The following is a 12,174-nucleotide window of genomic DNA, read 5'->3' on the forward strand; positions in this document are numbered from 1 at the left end:
TAAGAACTAATGTCCTTTATTAAAGTATTTCTTCAGCTAAAGTTGATACACAATTTCTCGTGTGAGGATGAGGAACCTGGGATACTTAAATCACATAGTTCTTAACACAGCTCAAATTTGAAGCCTTTTCCACTTCATTCCAAAGTCTTCATGTACTTAACTACTTTGCCAGCTACTTATTTTGAATGCAGATGATAGGAAAAGCCTTAGATGATTTAATGAATAATGACCACAGTTTTGTTTTGCCAAGAAAAGGCTGCATGTATTTTTGCTGGATATTTTGCTCTCCAGATGCCATAGAGAATACATACTAAAATGTATCCATAGCTTTTTTTCCTTTGAAACTATTCAGTGTCTTCAGATTCATGACAATTCCAGGAGCATATTAAATGGGAAAAACTAAATAACTGTGGAATGCAAAACTATAATTTGGTATACCTGATGTAACTTACCGTAGTCTACAGAATGAAAATTTGGCGGTAGTAATATGTGAAAACTTTTTCTCTCATTTTTCTACATTTAATCAGTCACCAAGTTTTAGTGAGTTTGCCTCCAAAATGTCTTTCGAATCTGTCTTCACTGTCACTGACCTAGTTACAGTTCTCTTGTATTTTCCCTTAATCTTTGCAATTCAGTAAGTATTCGTGGAGTACCTGCTACATGCCAGGCACTGTTTCTCAGTGCTATAGAGACAGTAGGGAAAAGCACACAGAGTCCCTGCTCTAAAATAGAGCCAACATTCTAGTGGGGAGAGCCAAGAGACAGGTGAATAAGTGAGTGTATGAATGGATGAGTAAATTTCAGGTAATTAGTGTCATGAAGAAAATAAAATTAGAAAATAGAGGGTGATGGAGTTTGGGGATAGTGGGAAGAAGAATCTTTTGTTTTCTTACTCCTGTCAAGATTATCTTTTTGGGGTTTTGTTGTAGTTGTTTGTTTGTTTGTTTTTAAATATAATTTATTGTCAAGTTAGCTAATATACAGTGTTTGCAGTGTGCTCTTGGCTTCGGGGGTAGATTCCCTATGATTCATTGCTTAGATACGACAGCCGGGGCTCATCCCAACAAGTGCCTTTCTCAATGCCCATCACCCATTTCCCTTCTCCCCCAATCTCTGCCATCAATCCTCAGTTTGTTTTCTGTATTTAAGAGTCTCTTATAGTTTGCCTCCCTCCCTCTCTGTTTGAAACTATTTTTTCCCCTCCCTTCCCCCATGGTCTTAAGTTTCCCAAGTTCCACATGAGTGAAGACATATGAAATCTTTCTCTGAATGACTTATTTCATTTAGCATAATATCCTCCAGTTCCATCTACATTGTTGTAAATGGCATGATTTCATTCTTCCTCATTGCCAAGTAGTATTCCATTGTATATGTAAACCACATCTTCTGAATGGATAAAGTTATCTTTTTGAAACACATCTATAATATTCTTCACGTCTTAGCTTTGATTGATTACTGACCATTATTTTCTCAATACCCTTCTTCGCTTTTGGCCTTTTTCCCCCTGCCTCTTAAATAAAAGCTTTCCTCAAGATTCTGGTGTAGACCACTTCTGTTTTTCACTGTGTACATCTCCCTGGAAATTTCATCTCATTTCTTGGCTCCATTTGTCCTCTTTATACTGATTAACTCCAAAATCTCATGTGTAACAGATATATTTCATAGATATCATCTACTTATTAGATAATTCCATTGGATGTCCTATTGGTACCTCAGATTCCCCAAATCCAAAATTGGGTTCATTCATACATAAGCCAGTACTTTGGAAATTAACTTTAATCTTTCCTTTCCATTTCCTTACCCTCAAACTCAGTTAACTACCAAGTCATGTTGATAATATTTCCTCAATGTTTCTCACTTTCATTCTTCTTTTGGGTGCTGTCATAGCTGGCCTAAATCATAGCAACAGGTTCTGTGACCTCAGTGACCTCACTCTTCTCTAACCCATTCTCTACATTGCAACTCGTATTTTCCTAAAATATAGGTATGGCTTTTTGACTGTCTTGTTTAAAGCCCTTCAGTGTTTCCCATTCTCCTTGGGATGAAATTTAGACTCCTTAACCTGATTCATAAGGCCATCTGTAATTTAGCCTCTTGCTTTAGGATCTAGCCTCATCCCTTGCCTATCTTCTTTGCATTCTGTGTTCCAAACGTAGTGATCCCCACTTGCTTTCTTCAGATATGCCATGTTCTTTCTTGTCTCTGGACCTTTGCACATGCTTATTTTGTTTTCCTGTGGAACATTCTTCCCTTCTGCCCAGCCCCTGTGGTATACCCCTACCCTGCCTCTGGTCCCAGCTTTCCTGACTCACTCCTATTAAAAAAGGATAAGAAACTTTAGAGGTCACTTCTGGGAAGCCTTCCTTCACCTGCCAAGTCAGTTTAGGTCCTCCGACTATATATTCTGATAGCATCTTACAGTGCATCATAACTGTGTATTAATAATCCCCCTCCACCACAAGATTGAAAAGTTTCATGAGCATATAGTAGGATTTCTATATGATGAAACTATTCCCACCCTCAGTAGCTTCCTGTTGCTTTCATAGTGAAATTCATGGCTGTCAAGACCGCTTATATCAGTTTGTATCTATCTTTCCGGTCATGTTCTCCTACTTCCTGCTCTTACTCCTGTTCCTGTTTTACCTCCATCCTCATGCCAGCCCCCATCTTAAACTGGGCTACTAACTTAATTTTTTAAATATTTTATTATTATTTTTAAAATAATCTCTACCTCCAACGTGGGGCTTCAACTCATGGCCCTGAGATCAAGAGTTGCATGCTCTACTCATCGAGCCAATTAGGCTGCCCTGGACCACTAACTTATTTTTAAATGTTTCTTCCTGTGTTTGTTCATTATATTCCTGGTTTTTCTTCTTTAACATTCTACTTGATAAAATCAATTCTTTAAGTGCCCCTCAAGGCCCTTCTCAGCTCCCCTAAGCAGAATTAAACACGACATCCCATTTTGATGAGCCTATACTAATTTGTTCTTAGTCCCCAGTACAGGTTTAATTTTTATCTTGTATTCTGATTAGTTGAGGATAAGGTCTATTTTATTCATCTTTTTTGTAACTAGGTATTCTTGAATGCAGTTGAGTTAAATGTATATGGTCAATATTAATGGACTTCTAGACTATTGCTTTTTACATTGCTGTCTAATATGCATCTCTGACAATTTCAGATATTGTGGAGTACTAAAATAGATGCAATTTACTATAGTGAAAAGAGCATGGGATCTGAGACTCATTCTAAATCAGTATTTCGGCTGTTCCATTCACTGTATTAAATGACTTTGGGGGTAAATAATTGATTTTTGAGCTAAGGTTTTCTTATTTGTAAATTGAAAATAAAGATAATAGCTGCTTTGCCTTCCTTATAGAATTGTGGTAAGAAGTAAGTAAAATCATGTATATGAAAGTTCTCTGCACATTCTAAAATGTGATTTAAATGTTGGTAGCAGTTTGACTTTTCCTCATGCATCTACCCTATTTTTGTATTTTTTTAGACCAAGGCACAGTGTGGCAAGTTTAGAAAGCATAGTGAATGAAGCCAAGAACATTCCAGCCTTTCTACCCAATGTGTTGTCCCTGAAAGAGGCCTTACAAAAGGCTCGAGAATGGACAGCGAAAGTAGAAGCTATTCAGGTAAGGAGCCTCTTGAGTTATCCTACCATTCGGGTAATGCTGTCTCACAGATGAATTCTTTAAGCCTATAATTTTTTAGAATAGAATAACCAGAATAAAATAATGATAGTACTTAAAATTCAATTGTTCTTCCATCTGATTCTATCATTCAAAGTAAATATTACCTATTTAAACGTTAACTTGTTTTGTTGACTCCCTGCTGTGAAAGATGACAGAATTAGCTATTTATTTAACTCTTAGCAATAGGGAGTTTATTCCCTGCTGTATTCTTTGAATCTTTGCCATGTGCACAAATTACTTTAAAATAAGAGGCAGCAAAAAGAAAATGAAATTAATATTTACTGAACCCCATAACACTCATGGTACTATTCTAGTTGTTTGGGAGCAGAAATGTGAGGGAAGGGTGTAAAGGTAGTACCCAGGCCCTCAAAATAGCATATTCTCTAATTAGAAAGACATATACATTTTAATTTAAAACAAACTATAATGAGGTGCCTCAGTGAGTTGAGCATTCAACTCTTGATTTTGGCTCAGGTCATGATCCAGGGTTGCGGGATCAAGCCCTGTGTCAGGCTCCATGCTGAGCGTGAAGCCCGCTGAAGATTCTCTCTCTCCCTCTGCCTCCTTCACCCTACTTACTCTCTCTAAAAGAAAAAAGAAAATTAAAACAATGAAATAAGGGCTAGAGGTGAAACTGTATTTGAATATATAAAATTCCTCCTGAATTATAAAAACCTGGCAGCATTTTTAGTATTGAGGGTATACCTACTCTTTATTGTAGAACTATATCCAAATAAAAGGAAACCAACTCTACTAAACTTAGGAGAGAACATACTGTAGTTGCCAAGTTCTAATGACTTCTGTTTTACTTTGTTTTAAGTTGATTTTTTCTGGGAGCTGGTTAGCCGCACTTTTTCTATGCTATTTTAAAAATTACCTGTGTTTTCATTAGGGCAGCTCCTCTGTTTCATCTTTAACCTATTTCAGGAAGTTGGTTGTCCTCGAATGTCTGATAACCCTTAGTTGGCTGTTTATTTATGACTGCTGGACCAAGTCTCCCAAGTGTAGGTGGCTGCCATGTGTTTCCTCTGTCATTTAGAGGACTTTTCCTCCACTAAGCCCTCCCTTCAGTGGGGAGATGGACTTGTAGATTCTAAGTAAGTGGACAACTTCTGTTGACAGGCAGACTCTTCTTTAAGATACATAGTTTGGGAGCAGGCTCTGTCAAGCCTTAGCCAGGAGATATTCTATAGTCAAACAGCGATAGCTGGGCACAAGGAGTACTAGTAAACATGGTATTTGTCAACCATATCTGTATTTGAGCTTTCTTTTCTTTTCCAGTTTGCTATTCTTTAATCCTAGTCCACAGTGATTTTAATTATACCATTTTAATATCTCTTAGGGCTAGAACCTTCCCATATTCTTTGTAAAAATTGTCTTAAGTTGATGCACCTGGTTGGCTCAGTTGGTGGAGCATGGGACTTTTGATCTTGGGGTTTGTGAGTTCAAGACCCCTGTTGGGAGCTGGAGCCTACTTTAAAGAAAAAAAAAATTCACTGAAGTTTCTTGCTTATTTATTTTTCCACATGTTTCAGTGTAACTTTCCAAATGAATTTTTAGGCAAATGAGTCATTTAATAGATAGGAACTAACTTTTTATTAGAATGTCTGTTTAGCACGTAACTATGCCTTTCCTTCATTCAGAGCCTCTGAATAACAATAAATGTTAAGGGTATATATACAGTTTCTTGTAGGAATGGTTACGTGTCCTGTCTGCTTGGAGATTCATCCAATCTTATCACTCAGAATTACTGTAATGGATTACTTGTTAACCCTCTCCCCTCTTGTAATGATTCATTTAGTTAGTAAATGTAAAGCAGTAATAGTTCTAAAAACAATAATGACTTCATTACACATAAATACTGAACCATGTGACTTAGGCAAATATCCATTCTCATCTGTATTTATAGAACATAAAATGGAGGTGGTTATCAGAACTAAAATACTGCTTTGTAGTATTTGGAAAAGTTGAAAGACTGAAATAGGCAAAAGAGATTACTGATGTCCTTTCAGTGGAATACTGGATATTGTCTGGTGAACCCTCCAAGATGATCTCATTGAAGGAGTGTGCACCTTAGATTTTGTTTGACCAGGCTATCTTACAACTCTGTCGATTACTAAAAACGATAGTAATACAAATGAATTATGTCCATAGAAAAGCAATTAAGCTTATCTATAATGGAACAATTGATTTCCACATGGTAGAAAAGATGATTGCATTGTCTGGTATGGTATTAAACATCTGTTTCCATCTATTAGCAAATTCTTTGCCTCATTCCTGATCGTATTTATATACATGTTCTTTAGATTATCTGTTGAACTGGTTTTTACATTTTAACTTGTTCTCAATTAATAAAATAAAAAAACTTTGACAACATGAATTTACAGACTTTTTAAAAACGACATTGGCTCTGTTAGTTCAAGAGATACGATTAGGTTTAAAGAATAATATTTAATAAAAAGCTTAACACTAAACTCTTTGTAAGATCTTCCAACCAGTATTGCTAGACTCCATAAGAAAGTGCAAGCTGTGTGAGAGTATACTTTTGTTTTTCAGAGTGGCAGCAACTATGCTTACTTGGAGCAGTTGGAGAGCTTGTCTGCTAAAGGGCGCCCTATCCCTGTGCGTCTGGACGCATTGCCCCAAGTAGAGTCACAAGTAGCAGCTGCACGGGCATGGAGAGAACGGACGGGGCGGACCTTTCTTAAGAAGAATTCTAGCCATACGTTGTTGCAGGTAAAGAATAGTTGGTAATTTAACACCTGTAGGTAGGAGTTTCATTGGTGAGGGTTGTTTTCAGTTTATCTGGTCATGGTTATATAAGTGATTCCTATTAAGTGATATCAAATGTTGACTAGAAATGTGGAGCTTTAGGCAGACTTATTTCCAGTTCATCTTCTGCTGTGTCCAGAATACAGTATCAGCCTGGATCTTATCTCTGTTACTAATAGATTCTGTCATTGAAAGATTTATTTCTCAGAAGTACAAATTTAAATAGTCGTTATCTTTTTTATCTTGAGCATTTGAACATCGTAAAGAGCATAGTTGGAGTAAGATAGTTTCACGTTTGAGGACTGCTCCCTAATTGCTAACCCTGTGTCCTTGGGCAAGTTGTTTCCTTTCTTAGCCTCAGTTTCCCTGGTTTGTAAAATACAGATAATACTACCTACTACGGAGGGTTGTTGTGAGGACTGAATTAGGTAATGTGTATAAAGTATGTAAAAAAGTGCGTAGGACATGATGAATGGTCAGTAAATGATTCCTTTTATTATTTTCAGTTTTAAGATTTTTTAAAAACTGGAGCTCAGTGTTTGGTTTTATTTTTGTAGGTGCTGAGTCCCCGGACTGATATTGGTATATATGGGAGTGGTAAAAACAGAAGGAAAAAAGTTAAAGAACTAATAGAAAAAGAAAAAGAAAAGGATCTGGACCTTGAGCCTCTGAGTGATCTCGAGGAAGGATTGGAGGAAACCAGAGATACAGCCATGGTGGTAAGAAATTATGTAATGCATCTGGAATCTGCTTGTGAATACAAAATTCTGTGAAGATATTAGCAGATTCACTGGTTTTTTTTTTTTTTTTTTTAAATTTTTTTTTTTTTCAACGTTTATTTATTTTTGGGACAGAGAGAGACAGAGCATGAACGGGGGAGGGGCAGAGAGAGAGGGAGACACAGAATCGGAAACAGGCTCCAGGCTCTGAGCCATCAGCCCAGAGCCTGACGCGGGGCTCGAACTCCCGGACCGCGAGATCGTGACCTGGCTGAAGTCGGACGCTTAACCGACTGTGCCACCCAGGCGCCCCGCAGATTCACTGGTTTTATGTTCTTAACTATTTTTGTTTTGTAAACATTATCTTTGGCTTTATATATATATATATGTATTTCATTTTTTATATTTATTTTTTATTTTTTAAGTTTTTATTTATTTTTTTTAATTTACTTTCAAATTAGTAGTTAGCATATAGTGCAACAGTGATTTCAAGTGTAGATTCCTTAATTCCCCTTACCCATTTAGCCCATCTCCCCTCCCACCATTCCTCCAGTAACCCTCTGTTTGTTCTCCATATTTAAGAGTCTCTTACGTTTTTGTGCCCCCCACCCCCCGTTTTTATATTATTTTTGCTTCCCTTCCCTTATGTTCATCTGTTTTGTATCTTAAAGTCCTCATAATGAGTGAAGTCCTATGATATTTGTCTTTCTCTGACTAATTTCACTTAGCGTGATACCCTCTAGTTCTATCCATGAAGTTGCAAATGGCAAGATTTCATTCTTTTTGATTGCCGAGTAATACTACATTACATACATATATACCACATCTTCTTTATCCATTCATCCATCGATGGACATTTGGGCTCTTTCCATACTTTGGCTATTGTTGATAGTGCTGCTATAAACATTGGGGTGCATGTTCCCCTTTGAAACAGCACACCTGTGTCCCTTGGATAAATACCTAGTAGTGCAATTGCTGGGTCGTAGGGTAGTTCTATTTTTAATTTTTGAGGAACCTCCATACTGTTTCCCAGAGTGGCTGCACAGTTTGCCTTTCCACCAGCAGCACAAAAGAGAGCCTCTCTCTGCATCCTCACCAACATGTTGCCTGAGTTGTTAATTTTAGCCATTCTGATAGGTGTGAGGTGGTATCTCATTGTGGTTTTGATTTGTATTTCCCTGATGATGAGTGATGTTGAGCATTTTTTCATGTGTCGGATGGCCATTTGTATGTCTTTGGAGAAGTGGAGAAGTGTCTATTCATGTCTTTTGCCCATTTCTTCATTGGACTATTTGCTTTTTGGGTGTTGAGTTTGATAAGTTCTTCATAGATTTTGGCTACTAACCCTTTATCTGATGTGTCATTTGCAAATATCTTCTATTCCCTTGGTTGCCTTTTAGTTTTGCTGATTGTTTCCTTCGCTGTGCAGAAGCTCTTTTTTATTTTTATTTTTTTATTAAAAAATTATTTTTAATGTTTATTTATTTTTGAGAGAGAGAGAGAGAGATACATACAGAGCATGAGCAGGGGACGGGTCAGAGACAGAGAGAGACACAGAATCTGAAGCAGGCTCCAGGCTCCAAGCCATCATCATAGAGCCGGACACGGGGCTTGAACCCACAAACTGCAAGATCATGACCTGAGCCGAAGTCAGACGCTTAACCAACTGAGCCACCTAGGCACCCCAGAAGCTTTTTATTTTGATGAGGTCCCAATAGTTCATTTTTACTTTTTTTCCCCTTGTCTCCAGAGACGTATTGAGTAAGAAGTTGCTTTGGCCAAGGTCAAAGAGGTTTTCGTCTGCTTTCTCCTCTAGGATTTTGATGGCTTTCTGTCTTGCATTTAGGTCTTTCATCCATTTTGAGTTTATTTTTGTGTATGGTATAAGAAAGTGGTCCAGGTTCGTTTTTCTGCATGTCGCTGTCCAGTTTTCCCAGCACCACTTGCTGAAGAGACTGTCTTTACTCCATTGAATATTCTTTCCTTCTTTGTCAAAGATTAGTTGGCCATATGTTTGTAGGTCCATTTGTGGGTTCTCTGTTCTGTTCCGTTGATCTGAGTGTCTGTTCTTGGGCCAGTACCATACTGTCTTGATGATTACAGCTTTGTAATATAGCTTGCATTCTGGGATCATTTTTTGTATTTGTAATCAAAGTTTATCATTTTGCTCCCTCCCTAAAATTGTCTTTTCCATATCTCTGTTCGTTATTATTGTTTCAATAGTTGTCTAATATTCCTTCAAATTGTCCATGATTTGCTGAACAGTTCTCTGATACATCAAATATTTTGATTGTTTTAAGTATTTACTATTATGGATAATATAAAGTGAACTTCTTTGTAAAGCCTTTTCCTTTTTTCAGATTACTTTCCTATACTTGACTCTTAGGAATAGGATTACTGGGTTAGAGTTTAATAGCATTTAGTACTGTGCTTTTAAAAGGAATTGTATCTATTTAATTTTTTTAAGTTCATTTATTTTGAGAGAGAGAGAGAGCACATGCACAAACGGGAGAGGGTCAGAGAGAAGGAGAGACAGAATCCCAAGCACGCTCTGCAACATCAGTGCAGAGCCCGATGTGGGGCTTGAACCCACAAACAGTGAGATCATGACTTGAGCTGAGATTAAGCATCAGACGCTTAACAGACTGTGCCACCCAGGTGTCCCTTTATCCATTTAATGATTCCAGCTACTATTTAAAATATCTCCCTTCTCTTTGTAGCATTCATAGTATAGTGAGCGCTGAAAATATTTGTAGCTAATTAGAATGATGGGTGTTTTTGTTTTTGTTTTTTGAGAGGGGGGTACAAGTAAGAGAAGAGCAGAGAGAGAAGGAGAGAGAGAGAATCCCACAAGGGGTCGAAAGAAAGGGAGAGGGAGAGAGAAGTGGGGCTCACTCAAAGTGGGGCTTGTGCTCACCCGAAGTAGGGCTCGAGCTTACCTGAAGCAGGGCTCAAACTCAAGAACTGAGATCATGACCTGTGCGGAAGTCATATGCTTAACCTACTGAGCCACCCAGACACCCCAAGAATGATAGATTTTTTGGAGAGGAGGAGGAAAGTGTGAAGATGACTAGGAGCCTGAGGTTGTAAAGAGAAATAAAAAATGAGTTTGGGCAATACGTAACAGCAGGGAATTACATACATTAAGTCACTTGATATGGCTGTTTCCGCCTACAAATGATCTTGGTTTGAGGCCAGTGGAAATGATTTATTAGCAAATTTGCCTAACAAGTCCGTCCTGCCAGATTGGTAGGACTGGAAATTATTTCAGAATTGTTTCTGGGCGCCTGGGTGGCTCAGTCGGTTAAGCGTCAGACTTCAGCTCAGGTCACGATCTTGCGGTCCGCGAGTTCGAGCCCCGCGTCAGGCTCTGGACTGATGGCTCAGAGCCTGGAGCCTGCTTCCGATTCTGTGTCTCCCTCTCTCTCTGCCCCTCCCCCGTTCATGCTGTGTCTCTCTCTGTCTCAAAAATAAATAAACGTTAAAAAAAATAATAATAAATAAATAAAAAAGAATTTTTTCAAAACTACCATAGTTTAAAAAAGAAAATGTACTGACAGTGTTCATGATAATTAAATTTTGTTTGCTTTTACTTACTTTTTAAAAGTGAGTTACATAAAATCTTGTTATAATTGGTCATCACGCTTTGTTATTCTACTTCTACATGAGTTGGAGAAGCTGTTTAGAAAGAAAGAAAAGTTGATTTGTATAGAAATCCCCCAGGGAAGGAATATTTATTGACTACTTACCTTGTGCAAGATACCAAATTAGGCACTTTCATGTATTATCTTACTTAATCCTCAAAACAACAAAACGAGATTGGTTGGTATTCTTCATTTTTCAGAAAACTGAGATTCATAAAAGTTGTGCCCAGATCATTAGTCTAGATGTCCAAGAGCCAGGCTTCATGCCCACGTTGCCTGACTCCGGGGCATATTATCTTTCCTATTGCACCCTATAGAAAAATTCAAAGTACTCTACTGATATACACTGTCAAATATGGTAGCACTCTGCTCATTTCACAAATGAAGAATGTACCCAAATTATGGGAAATGATTGACAACTGATTTTTTTTTTTTTTTTTTTTAAAGGACAGTGGTTTGTTACAGTGAGGGCACAATGTGGAGATGATCCCTCAGCTTTGAGGATTTGTCATTTTTGGAGTATTTTGCCATGACTCCTTTTAATTAAATGTTCGTTGTATACAGGTGGCGGTTTTCAAAGAACGGGAGCAAAAAGAGATCGAAGCCATGCATTCCCTCAGAGCAGCCAACCTAGCCAAGATGACAATGGTGGACCGCATAGAAGAAGTAAAATTTTGTATTTGTCGCAAGACAGCCAGTGGGTTTATGCTACAGTGTGAGCTCTGCAAAGACTGGTTCCATAACAGCTGTGTTCCCCTTCCTAAATCAGGTTCCCAAAAAAAAGGATCTAGCTGGCAGGCTAAAGAAGTAAAATTCCTTTGCCCTCTTTGTATGCGGTCTCGAAGGCCAAGGCTAGAGACTATTCTATCACTCCTGGTATCCCTTCAGAAGTTACCTGTACGTTTGCCAGAAGGAGAGGCCCTGCAGTGTTTGACAGAACGTGCTATGAGTTGGCAAGATAGAGCACGGCAGGCTCTAGCCACAGATGAACTGTCCTCTGCCCTAGCCAAACTGTCCGTGTTGAGCCAGCGTATGGTGGAACAGGCAGCTCGAGAAAAAACTGAAAAGATCATCAGTGCAGAACTCCAGAAAGCAGCTGCCAATCCAGACTTACAGGCAAGTTTAGGATTTACTTTCTTTTTTTATTTCATGGGATTATATTTGTCACTGTATAAATAGTAAATCAAGTATATGTTACTGGCTGATGAGGAAAATAACAGTAAGTTGCCAGTAGCCATGTTATCAATAACACCTTTCTATATATAACTGTAGAATTTTCTTCAGATATATATCTAGGTAATTTTAGTGAACTAGTACCTGGAAATATCATTGAGA

General features: G+C 38.0%; 1 protein-coding gene across 3 annotated transcripts in view; it reads left to right on the forward strand.

Moving 5' to 3' along the window:
* Positions 1-12,174, forward strand: part of KDM5A (lysine demethylase 5A) — a 97,502-nt gene that overhangs the window by 62,608 nt on the left and 22,720 nt on the right. For all 3 annotated transcript variants that reach the window (XM_006933402.5, XM_045061230.1, XR_002743743.2), the window contains exons 20-23: positions 3,506-3,644; positions 6,261-6,440; positions 7,034-7,195; positions 11,404-11,955. In XM_006933402.5, coding sequence (XP_006933464.2) covers positions 3,506-3,644; positions 6,261-6,440; positions 7,034-7,195; positions 11,404-11,955 — 1,033 coding nt within the window. The remainder of the gene's footprint in view (positions 1-3,505; positions 3,645-6,260; positions 6,441-7,033; positions 7,196-11,403; positions 11,956-12,174) is intronic.

This window comes from Felis catus, chromosome B4, assembly GCF_018350175.1.
Source record: "Felis catus isolate Fca126 chromosome B4, F.catus_Fca126_mat1.0, whole genome shotgun sequence".
Lineage (NCBI taxonomy): Eukaryota > Metazoa > Chordata > Mammalia > Carnivora > Felidae > Felis > Felis catus.